This window comes from Protopterus annectens, chromosome 9.part0 (assembly GCF_019279795.1).
Source record: "Protopterus annectens isolate FY-2018-M chromosome 9.part0, PAN1.0, whole genome shotgun sequence".
Taxonomy (NCBI): Eukaryota; Metazoa; Chordata; order Ceratodontiformes; family Protopteridae; genus Protopterus; species Protopterus annectens.
The window spans coordinates 289,525,269-289,547,784 of record NC_056743.1 but is presented as its reverse complement, the minus strand read 5'-3'; the positions used below and the strand labels follow the sequence as shown (position 1 = coordinate 289,547,784).

The window sequence follows — 22,516 nt, the reverse complement described above, 5'->3', positions numbered from 1 at the left end:
CTCCAACCACATATCAATTCTGTTATATGCAGTGTGGGTCTCATTAACAGAAACATCAGTAAAAAAACTCACTATTGCTGAAATACTCTGACATTTTTTTTTTGAAAATACATAAACTGATCCATAACAACTCCCCACACTCATACACACATGCACCTTTACCAGGCTTCATAATTCTTAATTTTTTGCCATTTGAAATTTAATCTAATAAGATTTTCTCCTCCTTAGTAAGGATGATAAAAGTCTGTATTTTCCAATTACACCTATTCTGAATATCATTCTTACATAGTTTTTTAAAAAAAATGAAAAGAGATTAAAAGTAATTTTCCTAAGAAGTCCAATGTAGTTGTCATCCCATACATCTTTACAAAACATTCAAGATTTAATTTTCTAACAAAAAGTTTAAGTTTTAATAACATGCCCCAATATTAGGACTCATAGAAGTCATATATTTAAAACCTTTCTTAAAAAGGGAAGCAAAAACTCGAGAAATGTCAACATGGGAATAAGTGTAAAATTTAAAATCATCAAAATCCACAACAGTATTCATCTCAAAATTTGATGGCATCAAGAGTAGAATTTCTATCATTATCCATACTGCCATGGAAATCACTAACTGATTCAAAATCATAATTAAAGGTAAACCATTGGTTAACATCCACACTCTTCTCACCATTATTCACAACATCGTTTCCCCCCAGTGTCACCTTCCCCCACTTTAGGCAAGCCTCTAGAACAAGTTTCCTCCTAACTTTTCTTAGCTGTTAAATCAGCAGTTCTGCCATCAGCACTGCTACTAGACATATTAGCTGCCCCAGAGCTGCTTATAATAGATAACAGATTACCCATCTGATTTGCCATGTATACTATACACTTCAGTAATTCATTTTAGTCTTCCTATCCATTTTCTTCTAACAGGGCCTTATGTCAAAGTTAAAGCCCACTAATATAACAACATGTGCGTTAACTCCTAAAAGCTTTTTGGATTTTTCAAATGTTTTGATTCTGGCTTTAACATTTGTATATGCACATATAATTATCAAGCTTATGATCTACTCTATTTTATAATCTGTAAGTACTGCCCCCCCAGCAGCAATCACACTTAATATTATACCATCAGAACTGTTTACTAACACAATCATTCCAGAACCAAAACTCTATTTTACCTCTCAACCCAAATCCTTGCAAACTGATTTTTGCTGTTGTGGTCTTTGACAGAAAGCTCATATTTAAGAGAAAATTAAAGTTCCACTTAATCCTTTTGCACCGCTACATAATCCTAGACCATTTATTTATATTTTAATGCTATTAACATTAAGTGATAAAATCAAGAAGTTACCACTTTCTTTTCCTAGTATTCTTATTCTGCTCCTCTTCATTCTTTTTGTTCCTCTGTCTTACTCTTATTTTTAATAAAAAACATCATGTGTATATCTTCTTTTTCTGTTTCTTCTGTTTGTATAGTAATAACTCAGTTTCCCAAGTTTCTGCCTTTTCTGTCTCTTGATTTTCCATATTTTGTATTTATTTTTTCACGTTTATTATGTTCCTTAAACCTGTTCAAAATCCTTTTTTCCATGCCTGAAACATCTCCATGCCTGGCACATGTAATTTCTATGTTGCTCTTCAGAATTAACTCACTCTTACCTACATGTAGCCTTATTTCATCCTCCCCACAGTCAAACAACCAGTGCCCATCTTTGTTACATTTAAAAAAATATTTTTACAATTCTGAGCCACGTGTCCCCTTTTGCCCACGTTGACTACCTCATCTTTTATCACATTCCCCAATGCACATTAGACCCACAAAATAAGTACATTTTTAGCTGCCTTGCATAATTATTCATACCTCTTACACCATTAATTACTCACTAAATATGTTGCACTTTACTTTCAGTTTCAACAAAAGTGCCCCTCAGTTCCTACACCATGGTCCTTAATCTTCTATCATCACTCCATTTTTGTCTAAATACAAAGTCTCTCATACACTGGAAAAATGTAACTTAGTTATCTTCTGCTAACATTATTGCTTCTAATTTATTTCCATATTTACGGTTCCAGAGAAATGCATACTCATTTCATGGGAAATGCACATTTCTTTTTACAATTAATTTTGACCATAAATTGTTGCACTAATTGAAAAGATCAGAGCATTAATTCACAGAAATGTTCACCACTAAATGGCTTAGTGAGCAAATATTAAGCTTTCAAAAGCATAACTGTACAGTAGGTCTGTCCTAAAATCATAACTATCAATATGCACATTCTTTTTCTTCTTTATATGAAATGTCAGTCTTTTTCCCATTAAACTCTTCTGTAATCACCACTGTGTTTCGGCAGCAATCTTCTTGTAGCTCCCATAGCTCCTGGCTCAACTGCTGCATAGTAGTGCCGTCAGCATCTCTCCTTAAATTGGCAGTAACATCTCCTCCTATACAAAGTCTACCTCTCGACCCAGTCGGCAACAAGAAATCACTTGTCAACCATTTCTCACCACAATACGGCCATAGCATCATTTGGCTCACTCATCCTTTTAAGGGAACTATCAACGTAGACACCTTCCACTTAATAACTAAAGATTGAAATTGTAATCCATCAAATTATTCTAGTACATCCATATCTGCGACCAAACTTTTATGCTTTTCCACTATGTCTTCTGACATGTCAAGCCCTACCGCCAATCTTCTTCAAAGAAGGAATTCTATAATTGATAGAGGAATTTCTTCAATGCCCAAGCCAAATTTCCCTAGTCAGCATGGATGCGACCCTGATCCTTCATAAAAAGAAGTTGTTGGCCTAGTTGGACTAACCTGCTCAACAAAGTAAAATAAATAAAATCAAGTCCCATGGATGAAAGTCATCGATCACGGAGTACTGATAGTGATCAAGAGTGGCAATTACTTAGTCCTATTCTATGACAAGTAGTTTTATACAGATTACATGGGCATGGAGTAGAGAGAACACCTGAAATTATATATTGCTACTTGATTCCCTTTTTCCATGTCTGTGCAAGCTCAATGTCAATATATAGAATTGATTTGGGGGGGGCTAGGGTGCAGCTTCCTTCATGGAAGTGTAGAGGGGCTTGGTCTGCTGCAAAAATGCTTTACAAAGTGTATAAGTAACAAGCTGTCTATAATTTCTTTCACTTTCTACCGCAAACATCATCATCACTACCATTATGCTAGTGTGTGGTGGGAGGATGTTTCTGCAGTCTATTTAAGAATAGGTTGGCCATAATTTCTTTCACTTACCATCAAAAACAAGATCTTACGCATGACAGAAGGTTATCATTGGGGTGTGTGTGTGTGAATGCAACTGCTTATTGCCACAATGCACAGTGAGTAATACTGTCATTTCACAGTGATTTGCTCTGGTTGAGTTCTCGGCTGTGACTTTTTCTATGGGTAGGCGGCATCCCCTCTCTGTGTGTATCCATCCAAGTGGAATAGTTTCCTCTAGCACTTCAAAGACATGCAGTAGGCAAATTGGCATTTCTCCAGTTTCCCTGTAATGTATTTTATGTGCAGTATGTGTGTGTGTGTGTGCGTGTGTGCGTGTGTGCGTGTGTGTGTGTGTGTGTGTGTGTGTGTGTGTGTGTGTGTGTGTGTGTGTGTGTGTGTGTGTGTGTGTGTGTGTGTGTGTGTTTGTGTGTGTGCAAAATATCACTAACTTTTACCTGTACACATACACACACACACACACACACACACACACACACACACACACACACACACACACACACACACACACACACACATAACACCACGCACAGACATACTCTTCTGGTTAGTAGTAAAAATGCAGTTACATTATCATTCAAAAATAAGCCATAAAATACATTGCAGAATATTCAGAACTTATAAGCCTCTATGGGTTTAGTGATCTCCACATCCCAGAATGTATAAATGGTTTGTAACATGAACTTTGTGGTGATCTCCACCTTCAAATGCACCAATTCAAAAAAGATCCCTACTTAGAGGTGTGTACATAAAGTTGTTGTACCTTGTGTGTGTAGGGGGGGGATGCCTTTGGATTGTGTGGGCATTACTTTTTTAATATCCTCACAATCAATCCTCAGAGGTATGCATAAGACGTCACTATAGCTTGTGATGGGGTTGGAGACTCTAGTCATTGTTTCTTTTAATTTTCTCACAGAACTCAGAGGTGTGCAGAAAAAGGTTACAATGGGCAGTGCATACCTCTCAACCATTCCAAATTCCTCAGCATTTACCAGTTTTAGGGTCCAAATAACAGGGTGCCATGAGATCCCGAGTGGCCCCCTTGATTCTCAATTTTCCCAGTTTTTTTTAATGTTTTTCCATGCACGATGATGTTAGCTTCATGACCAGCCTGCCAGCCTGTCAGAATTCAGCTGAGTCGGAGTGGGTTTATGTTTATAGACTCTCACACGTGTGTGCACTTCATACACACTTGAGTTACATATCTCATGCTGGCTGCAGTAGCAGCTCTCTGAATTCCGAATAGAGAATCTTCAGTTCTTCCTCCACTTCCAGCATGTAAAATAAAAATAAAGAAGACAGAAAGAAAATAAATTGTTTTGAGTCATAGACTCATAATAAGAAGTAAAGAACTTAACTTATTTATTACAAATCATGTCATGCGTGATCAGAGTTGTCAGTGCTGTTTTGTAAACATGTTACGTGTCTTGTTTGCCACGCATTTTTTGGAAGGTATGTTTTATATCTGTTGGTGTGTTGTACATACACACAGGAAACACTGAACAAGAGTATATCAGATTCATGTAGCTAATTAAAACTGTGCTTTATCCAGCTCCAGCATCAAGTACCAGCTTATCCTTGCTGCTGCATCAGATGTGACATCACTGCAGCAGCACTGTTAACATTGTCAGTTCGATGGTGCACTATCAATTTTAAATCTGACAAATGAGATAATATTCACTGCCGGTTTGTTCATTCATAATATTGCGGATCGGATGTGAACTTCATCCAGTTGTTGCATCCATTTAAATGTGCCATCCTTAGACAGAGCAGAAAGCAAAGACATTGTAACCAGAAGCCCGTGCTTCTGTTTACTGCTTGTTCAAGTTTCAAAGACCTCTACTTACTTACCTTTTCTAGAGCAGACCTTCTTGCATAGTTCATTCTTCTGTTGTTTTCAGTTGCATAATGAGAAAAAAGTGTGGCATTTTAAGTCAGAAGGCTACTAATAAGCTTCACTCTGTAGCCAAGAGTTTGATTCCCTCAGTTTTCACTTGCATACTTTATGGCCATGAGCAAGTCATTTAACTAGACAGTGCCTTTCTCCTTAGGTACACATGAAAAGAAGCATTAGTTTCATGTGGGCTTACTCAGTTAAGAAATGAATAAAACAAAAATGCAAGCCTAATATTTTAGATCAGCAATTTCAGATATTCTTGCTCTATGTACATTATAAAATTAGTGGTGACTTAGGGACTAGGGTTGGCATAATGGTTAAGATGCTTACCTGATAAACACAAGCTACAGGCTCATTAGGTGAATAAAAAAGTTTCACTAAGCTTTGGGGGAAGTATCAAAAAGTAGGCCAGAAATGTACTGAAGGCGTTTTTTTTTCCTGTAATAACTGAGTAAGCTTTCTTACAGTACAGACTCCATCTGTCTATCTAAAATGTCCTTCCAAATTATTTTAAATTACTTTGCATGCAGTTGTACATCCTCTCTTCTTCTCTTCTTCATTACAACTAAGCCACTTAGATCAGCTATTGTTTCAGGGGCGGCTCGTGCTATAGGACTGCAGGACTGCACCCCCCCGGCCTGCAGCCCTCCACCTGTACAATAAACTTGAAAAATAAAATTTAAAAAAAAAAAATTCACGGACTCCACGCATGCGTGCATGGTTCCTGAGAACTCCATGCACGCATGCCTGCTCATTCCAGAGCTCCAGACTGCTCTGTTAGGCAATCCGGATAGGAAAGGAGGAAGCTCCGGCCTTCCAGCTCAGAGGTCTGTGCAGTGATGACCGCACAGACCAAAAGGTCACTGGACTGCATCACCCACAGGAAAGAGGCTCCAGCCTACTAATCTCATGGGACTAGCCATTTCTCACAGGAGACCCATGCACAGGCAGCCATTTTGTGGACTTAGCTGCAGAGGATTCACATTTTGTGGAGGACAGGTAGTGGATTCATGTTTTATGGAGGTGTGTGTGTGTGTGTGTGTGTGTGTGTGTGTGTGTGTGTGTGTGTGTGTGTGTGTGTGTGTGTGTGTGTGTGTGTGTGTGTGTGTGTGTGTGTGTGTGTGTGTGTGTGAAATGCCCTAGGTGCTACATGGTGATGGGTAGAGAATAAGGCTTGAACCCTATACCTTGAGCCCAGGTGGTAGGAGCCTGAATTCCCTGCCCACCACCATTTGTAAAAACATTGCAGATTTTTCCTTCATACTTGTTCTATTCCTCATAAAATCTGTGGTTTCTGTATTTGTGTCCTTGCAAAGCTGGTAGTGCATTGGTGCAGTGGTGGCATTGTTACCTGACAGCTACAGGTTTTCTGGTTTGATTCTTGGGGTGCCTTACCTTTTCTGTGGAGTCTGTATGCCCTCTCTGTGTTTGTTTCCTCTAGTGTCCTCCCATCTTACAAAGACATTTGTCTGTCTGGAGTGTTTCTCTCTGGGCCTCTGCTAAAAATTAGCTTTTGTTCCAAGTCAGACTTTCCTAGCTAATAAGTGTTAAAAATGACACTCATTTGAATATCAGACTTCATATTCTTCAGAAAGTGCATGGTAATGCAAAAGCTTTTATTCTAGCAATTTTCTAAGTGTATAAGATGGATATGTGAAATTTGTCCCTATTTTTGGGATTGTATTCCCCCATTATTGGCTTCATCCAGATTTTCTGTGCCAAGGTTGAGAGCTATAGTAAGAACTGAATTCACTGAATATGTTTAGGGGCTATATTCCCCCATTACTGGCTTTGTCCAGATGTTTTCGCTAAGAGATTGAGAACTATGGTGAGAGCTGAATTCACTGAATGTTTGGGGGCTGTATTCACCCATTATTGGCTTTGTTCAGGTGTTTTGTGCTAAGAGGTTGACAGCTGTGCTATGGTGAGAACTGAATTCACTAAATGGTAGCCATTTAAGTTTCTGTATTCCTGTTTCACAAAACAGCTGATCTGGCATAGTGATATGTTGCTCTGTTTTGCACAGGGTCCTGGGTTTAAGGCTTGGTAGTGAAATGTATGGTGGTAACACAGCATTTTATTCTAGCAACTTTCCAACATTATACAAGCAATGTTTAAAATGTGTCCCTGGTTTTTGGGCTTTTGTCCCCCCACAATAAAATTTGGCTTTTTCCAGATTTCTTTGTGCTGCAAAGTTCAGAGATACAGCTGCGTGAGTAGATTTTACAAGGAGCTGAGAGCTGCAGGGGAGCAAAAGTTTAGTGCTGCTTATGCTGAGTCTGCTTGCATTTTTAATAGCACAACAGGTAGTATACTTGCTTTTGATGCAGAAGGCTGTGGGTTCTACTCCCACAGTAGATAGATGCATTGCTGATACTGTACTTTGCAAAGGGGTGGATGCTGCACTCCTTTTTGGCGAAGACACCTAGTAACTATGAATCTGTTATTGTTTGCCATCCATTCCCTATTGCAATATTGCTAGCTTATCATTTTTTTAGTGTAAGATATGCAATTTATTCCTCAAGGGTAACGGGCACTTTATTTGTAGATGAAACAATGAAATACAAAGTTGTTTGCTAGCAGCAGCCTCTTCATTAGTTACAGATCTCTTTAATGTGGAATTGTTTAGATGAGTTTTACTTCAGAGATTGTGCATATGCACTGATACTGGTGGACTCTAGAAGTTTGAGTAGACTTTTATGATGGAAATGTTCTGAATTGGGCAGTTTTGTCATTACTGATGCATGCATTTTGTTTCATTGTTTACTGGAAAATTTTCAAAACAAATTTAAAACACCCTCTAAAGCTATACTGTATTGTACAAGGAATATAATTTAATACAATCAGGAAGGTGTATGAAAGAGCATGTGTATGTTTTGTGTGCAAGGGGCCTGTGATTTGAAAACAGTCCAAACCCAAAGTTAATCTGCCACTTGCAAAATGTATTTTCCTTGAATGTGGGTTTCAATGCTGTTTCAGTGAATGTGAGTTTTCAAGGGCAGAGAAGTTTTAATGCAAAGTCTGTTTTCATTGTGAGACTGCATTGCTTTGTTTAGCAGATATGATATCTATTAGTGTTTGCGCTGTAAAATGCAAAATAAAACTTTCAAATGAAGTCCAAATCATTGCAGAAGTAAATCAGTATGCACATTAGTGTTTATGGTTTTTGTTTTTCAGCTTTTCCCAGTTAGTGTTTATAGTAAATGGAGTGAAATAGCCAAGTAATGGTTCATTGGAATGACTGTAGGGGGGAAGCCCCATTCGACCATGATTTTGTGAGGGGGGGCAGCAAACTCAGAACTATGCCTCTCAACTGTCCAGATTTTTGCAGAATGAAGAGATTTTTGCTTATTTTTGTTTTGTTCTTCATAAAATTTGTGGTTTTCTGTCAAATCATTTAGGAATGAAGTCACTAAATAATGACAGACACTGAGGTTCAGACTTCATAACCTTCAGAAAAATGCATGCTAAAGCAAGACCTGTTATTCTATCAACTGTCTCGGTTTATACAAGAGCAATTTTTAGTACTGTTTATATGTTCCTCCAATATACTTGGCCTTGTCCAGATTTCCTGCATTAACAGGCTGAGAGGTACGTGCAAATAAATTGCTTTATAGAATTAGGCATATCCAAACCTCTCAACTGTGCCCGATTTTGGCTCAAAATGTTGCTCTTCCTCTAATAATCTCTCCGCAAAATGGCAATTTTGGAAGACAAAATGGAGGGTTTACAATTAATAAATAACTGTAATAATCAGTTATAGATTGCTTTTATTTCAGAAATGCATGCATATTCTTTTATTTTGTCAGCTGCTCAAGTTAGCAGTACTAATATTAAAAAGTGTCCCTTCCTTGCAGGTTCCCAGCTGTATTGTGTGGCTATTTTATATTTTTGAATCACATTTTTGGTCCATTTTTCATAAAATTATGTTTTTTTTTTGGCAAATTAGTGGCAAATCATTAAAGACTGAAGTTAGAAAATAATGAGAGACATTTCAGTTTCAGATTTCATACCCTTCAGAAAATTCATACTAATGCAAGACCTACTATTCTATTATCTTTCTAAGTTTATAAGAGCAATATTTAAAAATTGTCCTTATTTTTGGGCCTTTGTCCCACTTCTATGTATGGCTTTGTCCAGATTTCTTGCTCTGAGGTTGAGAGGTATGAAAAATGTGTCAGGTACATCGCAGTCAGCCAGAGACATTTCAAATTGTGACATACTTGCACCCCACTCCCCTATGTAGTGACTCTGGATGTGTCCAAGCAAGGCAAGGAACAGTTATGCAGTGTAAATGTGCAGACTATCCACCCATCCAAGGTAGACACAAGTACTACAATGGCTGTTCTGGCTTCTGTCATATTTTTATACTGTTGATTTATGCTTATTATTCAGAAAGTGCCTGTTGCTCTGTGTTTAAGTAGCAATGCTTTAACGACCATCTGGTAAGCTTGTCTGAGACAGTAAGATGCAAGTAAGTTTTAATAAGCATACTGTTAACGAATTGCCAACATTGAAAGTCTTTCTGTTGTTGCCATGCAGAGAATACTTGCATAACTAGATAACATATAAGCCTTGGGTATTGAAATGCATATGACAGTATTTGTAATAAAGGACAGGATTACATTATTTTAAGAGCTCATTACAGGCTTTACCTGCAAACTAATCAGAATGCCAATCTATCATGTGTGGTCCATATCCTGTGCAGTAATCCTTTAAGCAATGTATGTTGAGCTTGTTTCCTGTTTGCTTTTCATTTTTTACTTTGATCATGTTTTCCCCATGAAACAAGTAGATAGTTGTTGTCAGGCAGCAGGTCTTTTTTGGATAAGAAACATTTTTACAAGTGGGGGTATCACAGAGATTGCTACTTTCAGCATGTTACTTGGTACTTTACTAAAACTGAATATAAATTATAATTAGAACCGCAGTGCAAGGAGAAGTGGTTTGAGTTGAGTGCTGCTTGTTTTTTTATACTTGATTTTAACTGGCATTCCAGTAATGTATTTAAAAAGTAATTTATTTTTTCATGCCTTACAACCTTTTTGTTTCCATCTAGATATTAAGTAAGCTGCCATGCAGCCAATGGATTGAAATATTTTTTTTCTTCTACACTTTCCTTTTTTTTTGATTGGACTCTCATAATGATGGTTTGGCACCCAGGGCAACATATTTAATTAAAGTTACAGTTTTTGTGGTTTTGAACATAGCTCCTCCCCTTTCTAGTTGACCACACCCATTCCCATTGACCCCACCCACTCCGCTGTCTCCTGCAGCCCCCCTTTGATTTGAAGTCACCAGCAGCCACTGTATTATTTCCTCTTAGTAGTCAGAAATTATGGTCATGCACCCCTAAAAGTTCTGATCTGCACAACCTGAGCAGCTATGGACAACATCACATCTTAGTCCGTTGGGTTTGTTTGGTTTAAAATATTAACAAAACTGCAGTCTGTAGCAAAAGAGATATACAGCTTTGTTTTAAGACCATGACATGAACAAGAACCAACGAACTGTATAAAAAATAGCCCACTAGCACAAACACAAGAGCGGACAACTGACCGTAAATTCCACTGTTTATTGAACGAAAGAATGGTAAGCACTTTCGGCTGTGTTACTCCAGCCTTCATCAGACAAAGTTGAAATGCTGGTTGTGCTAATTTTATAATGCTACCAATACAACAATTATCCAATAAATCAATTCATTATTTAAATACTAATTGAATCAAGTACTGATATTGTGTATGTAAAACCACATAAATACTTCCTTTTTACATAAAAAATATATATATTAAAAATATAAAAATGTATATATGTATATATTTGTGATATCAATATACAACATAAACTGATATAATAATTTTAATTTAATTTATTTTCCTACCCTTACGTGATGTGAATATGAATGTGATAATGTCCAAAATATGAGTAAATAGATAGTATATATACATTTAAATACATATTATAAATATTTGTTTTAAAATATATATAATACAAACATACATTTTAAAATTCATTTTAATAAAAATATTTTCAATGTTGTTTATAGTAAAATTATATCATTCATTATACATTCACGATGGTATTTTTTAGTCAATATCAGTACCAATACTGGGCTATTTTTTATTAAGACCATGACACACTGAAGCAGTTCTCACTGTAATATCTGACATTTTCCAGATCAAGCATGAGAACCACGTATGTTTGACATGTTTTTTGTCCTGCTAAAAGGATTTGATACAACAAATCACGCTCTTTGCATTTCAAAATTCTGTAGTTTATGTTCTTCACTCTTCTGTACATACTTATATTTCCTAAATGCTGTATATTTGTTCCTGAACATTTGATGGTACCCCACTTGATAGCTGCAGTGTTTTGTTTATTCTGCTTGATTTCTGTATTTGATTCGCATCATATATAGTGAAGGATCTACTATCAAACCCAAATGCACGAAAGCACAACATTTTTCCCAGGGAAAAAATTTGCTGATCCAAAAAAAAAAAACATGTACAGGCAACATACCACCCCAAGTGGGGGGGGGCTGTGCCCCCCCACCTTAAATATACCAACACCAAGATTGCACCACAGTGAAGAAAACAGCAACGTCTGGAGAACGGCCCAGAGATTTTTTTTCATTCGCTGATACGTTCCTTTGATATTCTGTGGTTTCTTGCATTTGGGTACAACAAATGAGCGTTTGCTATTTCAAGAGTTCGATCATGTAATAGGAACCCCACTTAGGCTACTACAATAGTGATCTATTCGAACATCTGCTGTTTGTCATAAGTTAACTAACAGAACTGTACCTTAATGTAAAAAGGAACAGGAAGGACTTGGGTTAAGTCAACAGGATTTTTGGATCACCTCTAAAGTTTTACTTGGGAAGAATTATTCTGTCCTGTTTCTTGCTAATCCTATTATTTCATGTTAGTCACCAACTAGACTAGTAGAAGTTAATTTTATTTTTATATAAAAGAATTCTATTTTCGTTTTATACAAGTTCAGATGTTAATAATATAAATAAAACAATTTTGTTCTGGTTTATATTTTATATTATTTAATGAAGAAGGATGAAGCGCAGCCGCACCCAGTTAATGTTTTTTTTTTCTAAAAGTATATTATATTTTAGTTTTGCAGAAGTTCAAATATTGATATAAATAAAACACTATTGTTCTTCTTCTTATTTTGTCATGGTAATATTTTGTTTGTCTGTTCTTCAGTTTGCGTTTAAAAATTGGCATCCCACAATTCCATTGGAGTGAGTGGGGTTACATAATTATGTATGCACATTTTATTGTTAATCAGTGTACAGATTTATACCTATTTTTCATGTATCTTTGTCCAGATTTTTAATGTTTCCAGGTTGAGAGGTATGAGGCAGTCTAATGTCTAGAAGCAACAAGTTGGAATATATTACTGTGATCATTATTTTTTTCACTTTCCTCAAAGTTACATGTCAGGCATGCATACAAGTAGCTTGATTTTTGTTCAGGCCACTACTGGATCACAAAGTTGTGAAAATGTTCTTAAATGCAATCCAGAGTATCTAAAGCTGAATGACTTATATACAGTTATTACCGTAATGTCTTGGCCAGGTAAGGTGTGTTGAAAGGACGCAAGGAAAAGTAATGTTGAATAGTAACAATGATTTTTCCATTAATGATATTTGTGTTTAAGCCATCTTTGAATGAAGGAGTTGTTAAAAATATTTTAAATGGACTTCAGTGCATACAGAAATCAGTGTATTCTTGAAAAGGGTGAGGAATAAGGCAAAATGTGAGAAAATGTGCATTGTGTGAAAAGCCTTTGTTGGGAGAAGCCATGGCTAGCAATGGAGGATGTCTATGGGTGGGGGTGTAAAACAGTAGGCAGTCAGGGGTGCCATACAGCCCTTTCTCTAGGACATAATTTCACCTAAGCCAAGCCCTGTACAGAGAGTTGCTGTAATATATCAGCATTGCAGCTAAATGCTGGTCACTGTCAAAGTCCCTCGGTGAGATGGGCCAACATAATGTGATACAACAGCCTGTCAAATTGAAAGAGCACTGTATCAACAGTTCAGTCTGTGCATACTACTCCCACAATTCTACAGCATGAACTAAAAGGTCGCTTAGAAAGGGTAGCCGTGACAAAGAGATTTGTATGGAAATGTCCAAGGAGCCCCGGCATGACACTTGCTGTGGCTGCAAAAATTCTAACATCAGACTTATTAGATTGGCAGTCACTAGTTATTATGAAATGCATGTGTACACAGAGTTTAGTGTCCATGCTAATGTTTAATTTTTTTCCACAGTGAAGTTATGTACCCATACACACACATACTCGGACAAACACACATACACATTTATATCAAGTAACATTAGTCTAAACTGCATAAAGTTGACATGAAAATAATTAAGAAAATAAGGTCTAAAACAGATAATATTGACAGAAATGATGTTACACCACTGACAGGTATATGTCCTTTCCCTTTTTTAACTTCTCCAAGTCTTTTCGGTTTCTAATACCATGATGGGAATGGACCCCATTCCTAAGTCAAAGTATGATTAAAGTTCATGAAATTAGTATTGTTTCACTCTTTGATGTTAGCCAAAAGTGCTCTTGAGCACCATAATGTGCCCAGTAATGACTCCTTCTGCAATTCGTACAGTGTTACATGAACTGGCACCATATCTAAATAAAGATTATAAATTCTTTTTTATAAGACCAGTTTCTCCTACTACTACTGGAACTGTCTGGGTGTCTTTCTTCCACATGGCTCTCATTTCTGCCTGCAGATCCAGGTATTTTATGACTTTGTGTCTCTCTGTATGCAAGACACTGTAGTCACTGGGTGTGAAGATTTCAGTGATCAATGCTACTTTTGTCTTCTTTTCCTGGGCCACTATATCCAGTTTTCTAGCATCTATCTTTTGAACTGTTGGTATTAGGTGATCCCATGTGATATAAACTTCATCATTTTCTGTGATTCTTTGTGGCTCACATTTCCAGTGTTTTTCAGGCACTTCGATACCATAATATTTCCACAATCTCCAGTGCAACAGTCTTGCCACATTATTATGCCTTTCAGTATACAGTCCCTCTGCCATAGTGCATCGCAACCAGCAACAAGGTGCGTGACTGTTTCCAATTCAGTTTTACAAAACCTACATTTGTCTGTTTCTCCCATATGTTCAATGGACTTTGTAAACCAGTGTGTACATAGCCCACTATCCTGGACTGCCAATATTAACCTTTCATTTCTTGATGTGAATTCACCTCTCTTTAATGTTTCCCCACTGTAGTGCAGCTCTTGAGATGGCATATTTAATTACCAGAAGCTGTGGTTGCGCAGAGGAGGAGACTTGTCCCCCAGTAAAGACATTATTTTCAATGTATGTAGTTTCTGTCAAGCTATGGGTTTAGATCCTTTTCTGTTGACTATTTTCATTTCAGCTTTATGCAGTTTAGACTAATGTCACTGAACCTATGCATACACACACACACACACACACATATGTGTATATATATATATATATATATATATATATATATATATATATATATATATATGTGTGTGTGTGTGTGTGTGTGTGTGTGTACTTTAGAAGCTTTTACAAAATTACCAGTTTCACTAAAAAAATACATCTTTTGAGATACTGTTGTACTTTAGAAATTTATACAAACTGACCAATTTCACTAAAAAAAAATGTATTTATTTATTTTATTTTACATTTGTTTACCTGGAAAGTCCAGCTAGACATGTGTCCTTTTTCAGTGGAGGCCCGGGGAGATAAGCTCCAAGTCATAAAGTAACATATTAAAAGTACCACATATTAATAAATGTAAAGTACTTCATATTGACAAAACACAATCAAACAGTATTAGACATTGCAACTATAGATATAACACCAAGTATAACTTACAGTTATGTACATAGTATTATCAAATATGCAGAGATATCTAGATTGGCAGTTGATATTATTATTTATTTATTTATTTATTTACTTATTTGCGGTTTGTTTTCCAGGATTGTCCATTGGGTACAAGGAGCCCATTTTCAATGGAGTCCTGGGGAGAAAAGCTCTGGAAGAATACAAATACATAGTTCAGAAAGTACAAATCCATATCACACATTTAAAATGAATGTTACATAATACAGAAATAAAAAATATTTTCATTTGCAAAATTACATCAGGTTAATTCAGTAAGTAGTCATTTTTTTTTAGGTAATTACAATGAAGTAACATAACTGTCAGTAAGGTGTGAAGAGCATTCAGCTCTTAGCTTCAAGAACTGTTCATAAATCAGTTAAGCTAGGGTTAGAAAGTGAGTTAGAAAACAAGAGTGGTATGTGAAAGTGGCCTATCCTGGAGGGCTACAGGACAGAGCCAGGAGTTTGCAAGGTGCATTTTTAGAAGTGTTTTAAATTGTTTAGGTGATGGAATGGTCACTAGTGAGTTTGGTAGGGTGTTTCAGATCTTTGAAGTGTAGTTGGAAAAAAGGGATTCTCCTGTTGAGCTTTTTGCTTTGATAACTTGTAGTAGACGTTTATTGTTAGAGCGGAGAGATCTTGAAGCTGAGTATGGCTGAATGAGGTCTTTGAGGGCTGGGGACTTATTTGGATGGTGGAGAATTTTATGGGCTAAGGTTAGCTGATTAAAGTGTATGAGTTGCGGGAGTTCAAGGCAATCGAGCTGTTTGAGAGATACACAATGATGTGACTTGTAAGATGCATTGGTGACAAATTTAGAGATTTTATTGTAACAAGCTTCCAGTTTGGCAAGGTCAGTTGGATAGGACTGGGGATGCATAAAGGAGTGTTGATAGCAGGTGAGTTCTGGAATTGGTTACTTTTGTACTTTTTGTTAGAAATTGCTTGTTTCTATATAGGAGGCCAAGATTTTATATACTTTTTTGATGGTTTGATCTACATGGAGATCAAATTTCAGGTTATTGTCGATTATGACTCCTAGCAGTTTGGTATGGTCAGTTGGAGTGATCAAGGTTTTGTTTTTGAAGTATATGTGGAAGGTTGGGGGGGTAGTCCTAGTGGGGTTGAAGAGGAGGAGATTTGTTTTACTGGGATTTAGTATAAGCTGGGAGTTGGTTTGCTAAGTTTCTACAGACAGGAAGGAGTTTTGGGTTATGGTTTGAAGGATGTTGAGGCAGGAGGCTGAGCAGATCATGGTTGAGTCATCCGCGTATTGAATTACGGATTCCTATTATACAATTGAAGACGCATTCTTTTGAATGTGTCTTGAATGAACTTGAAAGCACGAAACAACAAAATAGCAAAACTGCATACAAGTGATTTCTTTCCCTGGGAAAGAAATTGCTTGGCCGCCTTTGTTACTTTGTCATTTTCCTCACTGTAGTGCAATCTCAGAGTTGGCATATTTAAGTCAGGGGGGGGTGAAGCCCTCCCCCCACACACTTTATGTAATGTTTTACAGTTTTTATTTATTTATTTTTTTTTGTGGAACAGCGATTTTTTACACTGGGAAAAAAAATGCTATTCTAAGTGTTCAGGATTGTAAGCTTTTGCTCACATGGGGTCGATAAAACAGCATTCGCTTTTTTTAAGCATTTGCTGATTTTAATATAGACCTGAATTACGGTGGCATCTGGGGTGGCAGAGTGAAGCTGGTTGGTAAAGAGGGAGAATAGAAGGGGTCCAAGGATGGAGCCTTGGGGACACCTAAGGTGACTGGGAGGAGGTGTGAGAGGGATTTTTGCTATTGGACTGCTTGTTGCCAGTTGGAAAAAGTAGCTATGGAACCATGTAGTAGCAGTATGGCTGAAATTAAGGAAGGAAAGGATGCTAATGAGCTTCTTGTGGTTGACCATGTCAAAGGCCTTTGACAGGTCAAGGAATAACGCTGATACAAATTGGGCAATTTTTCTGTGTTAGTTAACTATGTTAGTAAAGGACAGTAGGACTGTTGTGGTTCTATGAGCAGGGCAAAAACCATGCTGGGTGTGGGATAGAAGATTATGTGAGAGAAGGTATTCCATGAGTTGAGTGTGTACTACTCTTTTGAGGACTTTGGATAGGGGTGAAAGAATGCCAATGGGGCTGTAGTTTGTAAGTTTGCAAGAGGTTCCTCCTTTCTGAAGTGGTAGAATGTGAGAGATTTTCCAGATAGTGGGAATGTATGCTTCAGCTATTGCTCTATTTATGAGTATGGCTACTGGATAGGAGATAGCTTCTGCTGCAATTTGCAGAAATTCTGGGGGGAGGTTATCAACTGCTAGAGTGGTGGGTTTTAGTTTTTTTAGCAGTTTGTTTGTGTAACTGGTTGAAACTGGATGTAGCTTGAATTGACTGGTGGGGTTTTGTGGAGGTAAGTTATAATCATGCTCAGGGGGGTGGGATTGATTTTAGTGTGGTTATTGGCTAGAAGTTGGATGGATTCAGTAAAGAAAATGTTGAACTGGCTAGCTACACTTTCATAGATGTTAGTTGTTTTTGGAGTGGGAGTAGTTACTTTACTTGGGTGTAATAAGTTATTTACTGCAGCCCAGAACTTTTGTGGGTTCTTATGATGCTTGGTTTGGTTATTTTGGTAGAAGATGGATACATCGTTTTAGATATTCCCTGGGATTCATTAACACCTACACTAAGTGCACACTGTTCTGAGGGAACAGGCAGCACAAGCATAACTTACACCTTCTTTCTCCTAATTTTAGTTTTCCTACTGATTTTCTTGCTGGCTTAAATATTGAGGGGGGTTCACAAAGGTTACCACAAAATGTAGACTACATGTATACTTAGTGTAATCTTTCTGAGCTACTAAGCAGCACAAACAATGTGGTAGGAATGTTCTTGAACAAATATTGTGTACACAGTGTAAGCATTAATGAATCTGGCCTTTTGTTGTACTTAAAATTATTATCTTCACTGATTAACAGACAAGTATCCCTTAAATCAGTCAGTGGCCACAGTCAATGCTGAATCAGGAAGTGCATTATTAAATATAACTTAAAAATATTGTTATTTTAATCTGCATTAGGTACGTATCCAAGGTAGCTGTGTTTTTACACTTCCAAATGCAACATTAAGGCTGTTGGTTGCTCTTAACAAAACTGCAGTGATATTTGAGTGACAGATAGTGCCAGAACTTCACAAAATAAATTTGTGGTGCATCTTTTCCAAGATCAGGGTTGCAATTTTCAGGATCCTTTTACATGAAAGGATCTGCTGCCAGATGAGTCATCAGACTAGTCCTGACTAAACCATTAAACTTACAGCATAAATGCCTCTCTGCAATCACAGAACATGTTGGATTTATGTACTTAAATGCTTCTACATACCATCATTGTAGGGAAGATTGACCTTATACTGTTCACACACAAAGACGTCTCCTGATTGTGTCAGTAAGACCTGCTTCTTTGGGTCTTGGTCTAGAATGATATTTACTGACTGTATGCAAGCTCCATCTTGTTCCTTAAAATAAAAATAAAAAAATAAAGTTTAATTAAGGCAGCATAATAAAAGCATGACTGCACTTTATCATTTTAAAGCAATCTTCCAGAATGCTATGAATACACAAAAACTAACCGCTACTAACACATATCACAATGTGCAGATGGTGATGTACCAAAAATGATTTTCATGACTGAAAGAGAGTACGACAGCAGATATATTTCTAATTAAAGCTCAGTCAAGACAGAGGACTGTGTCATGCTGAAGCAAAACGTACATGTTCCTGCAATACAAAATAGCCTGAAAGTAAAACAAAGACTTCACAAAAGGTTTTATGGTTGCTGAACCGGGACTGAAGTCTTAAGAAATGTACTAAATCGGCTCAGCATTCCTTATGTGCCAAATGTTTACAACACAAATTTATAGTAAAATTCCAAAGAAATATGTAGGGTATTTTCTGCATTGCCTTGTCATCGCACAAAGTATTGCAAATACCCCACTACACTGCAACTCCTTTTTTGTTGCCTCTTCCTATTTCTTCTTCAGCCTAGTCCCATTCTTTCTTTTTTCATCCTATCATTATATTTATATTCCACATTCCTATTCTGGAAATATCCCACGGTGGTGGTGCTGCGGTAGCATTGTCACCTCACAGTAAGACGCTGTCCGGTTCGATTCTCAGCTAGAGCGTCTTCTGTGTGGAGACATGCGTGAATGGGTGTACCTTCGTTGAAGGTTGTGCGCCAGAGCTGGTAACTCGGCACATAAAAATCTACTACCAATCATTAGCGGACCGGAGTTCCGCTGTGGCGACCCCCTAACCAGGAAAAGCCGAAAGACACAACAACAACAACATTCCTAATCTGGAAATGGTATCAATAGGTAAAGTTCTTTATGAGGATATGTAATTTCACTCCATTTCTAAAATGATTTTCTTTGGTAGTAACTTATGACCCAATTTTCTTATGCATTGCTTGGAAGAAGGAGGGCAATGTGATGTCCTGGTTTGAGCCAGCCAGACATGTAGGGGAAAATTGGGCACCCAGATTGATAGCAACCTGCCTTTTGACCACCACATTGCCTCCGTTGTATGGAAGGCTTTCTACATGGCCCACCTCATAAATAAGGGTATTTCATCCGGGAACAAGGAGGTCATAACATCCCTGTACTGCTCCCTTATCAGACCTATTATCAAGTAAATTGCCCCCTTTGGACTGCACCTTGCAAAGCACATGCAGCAATTGGAGAGACCACAGAGGTTCCTGACCAGGAAAATCCAGGGTCTCAAACACCTATCCTATACAGATAGGCTAAAAGCCCTTTCCCTCTACTCAGTCTCATACAAACTGCTCAGAGGTGACCTGTGTCTGGTATACAAGGCCGTTTCAGAACCAACCTTGATGGAGTTGCTGCATACCCGTAAGACAAACTCCACTCATGCAACCCACACATCAAGGCCTTAACCTGGTCTTTGACATTAATAGAACTTGTTGGCAGGACAGATTAGTGTCCCAAAGACTCCCCCATCTGTGGAATAGAGTCCCCCTTCATGTCAAGCAGAGTACCTCTCTAGCCCTCTTTAAGAGGAACCTGAACGACTGGAAGGGAAACAGAAAATATACCCCTGGGATCCCACCTATGTCCCTGCTGGACAGGGGAAACAGGTGCTGACTTTGAGGGAACATGAGTGAAATTCTTGGCTAGGCTTATAAGGGCCTCCAGGCCAAGGCCAACAGCCTAGTTTCATCCTATGAACCTATGAACTTATGACTAAGATAAAGAAGAGGTACAAGAGCAAGGGATATAGAAAACTGATCCATGAATGAAACGTGAGGTGAAGGAATACAATTACCTTTTATTTCTATGGGAAGAACTATGTCCATTTGTGATCTTTTGGATTCAGTGAATTACTGATCAGTGAATTGCAAAACCAGAATCTGGACCATGTTCACATAATAGCGGGAGACTTCAGTCAGGCCAATCTGAAGTCAGTTCTAACACATATACTAAGGGGGTGGTGTAAGCTACAAAACTATAGGCTAGGCTTGTAAATGCCCTCGGGCAGATAGCCTTCTATTAGCACATGGATTTTGCAACTAGGGGTGAGAACATATTGGATAAGGTCTAGTCCAGTGTCAAACTAGCATTTAAGGCAGTGCCTCACCAACACCTGGAAAACTCAGACCATCTCTCTATAATGCTAGTTCCAGCATATAGGCCATTATTAATCAGAGGGAGCCATCCAAGAAACAATTAAGGATATGGCCAGAGGGAGCAGTCTCAGCACTTCAAGACTGTTTTAAAAGCATAGATTGGAACATGTTCAAAGAGGTAGCCACTGTAAATCAGCACATCAACCTAGGTGAGTACATAGAGTCTGTGATGGGATATATATCAAAGTGTATAGATGAGGTGACAGTCAATAAGAACACCACCATATGGGCCAACCAGAAACCCTGGCTTACAAGCTTCTGAGAGCATGCAATGCCGTCTTTAAGTCAGGGGATAAGGATGCCCTTAGGTTAGCCAGAGTGAATCTAAATAAGGGTGTGAGAGATGCCAAACATGTCTATGGACAGAAAATTCAGAGTCACTTCACAGAACTAAAAGACTCCAGGTGCCTGTGGCAAGGAATTCAATCCATAACAGACTAAAGGCCTTCATTTTCTCAGTGATATGACAGCACTGAATTTTTCAACAAGCTCAACATATATGTTAGCAAGTTTGAGGAAAACAACAACACTACAGCCACAAATGTCTTTACCAGTCAGGATGATGAAGTGCTTTGTTTCAACCCAGCTGATGTTCGGAGGAACTTGCACAGGGTATACCCAAGGAAAGCATCTGGACCTGACAACATTCTAGGGAAGGTACTCAGGGACTGTGCTGCTCAAACGGCAAACATCCTCACTGATATCTTTAACACTTCTTGGAGTCAGCCCATCGTACCCAAATGTTTTAAAAACACAGCCATCATACCATTTCCCAAGAAGTCTCCACTATCAAGCTTCAGTGACTACTACCCCATAGCTCTCACCTCCACTGTAATGAAATGCTTTGAAAGGCTGGTCAAGGACTATATAACATCAAGACTTCCTGCAACTTTTGATCCACTCCACTTTGCAAACTGGTCTAGTCAATCCATGGTAGATGCTATTTATTTAGCACTTCACTTATCTCTGGCCCACCTGGAAAACAAAAACTGCTATGTGCATATGCTATTCATAGACTTCAGCTCTGCCCTCAACACAGCCATCCCTCAGCATTTGATAAAGAAACTGGTTCAACTGGGTATCAGCACCCTACTGTGCAAATGGATACTAGACTTCCTCGTAGATAGACCCCAGACAGTATGCATTGGTAAGAACACCTTGTAGAGCATTACTATGAACACTGGGGTACCAGGGTTGCATCTTGATTCCCTTGTTGTTCACTTTGCTGACCCATGACTGCATTTCCAGGTACAGTTCAAATCACATAATTATGTCTGCAGATGACACAACAGTTGTGGGTTTCATCAGCAATGATGATGAAACAGCCTACCGAGAGGAGGTTAACCAACTGATTGTGTGGTGCGACAACAACAACCTGCCACTGAATGTGAACAAGGCCAAGGAGATAATTGTTGACTTCAGAAGGAACCATGGAGTGCAGCCTCCACTCACAATCTACAGGGAGACAGTGGACAGGGTAAAAAGCACCAAGTTCTTAGGGGTAGATATAGCGGAGTCCATAAACACAAATTCCATTGCCGAGTGGGTGCAACAGTGTCTCCATTTTCTGCAAAGAATGAGAAGAGCAAACTTTCCACCTCCTCTTTTCAGAACCTTTTACAGGGGCACTATAGAAAGCATCTCGTTAAAAAGTCTTTCAGTATGTTATGGAAAGTGCTCTGCTTTTGGATCTGATGACTCGCCAAAGGGTGGTTAAAGCGGATGAAAAAATATATTAAGACCATTCTTACATCTATTC

At 38.0% G+C, this 22,516-nt stretch overlaps 1 protein-coding gene across 2 annotated transcripts in view; it reads right to left on the bottom strand.

Annotated features, from left to right (window-relative positions):
• The window catches only part of OTOG (otogelin), a 2,079,396-nt gene that overhangs the window by 1,549,138 nt on the left and 507,742 nt on the right, over nt 1-22,516 (bottom strand). For both annotated transcript variants that reach the window (XM_044082876.1, XM_044082877.1), the window contains exon 16: nt 18,433-18,565. In XM_044082876.1, the coding sequence (XP_043938811.1) occupies nt 18,433-18,565 (133 nt within the window). The remainder of the gene's footprint in view (nt 1-18,432; nt 18,566-22,516) is intronic.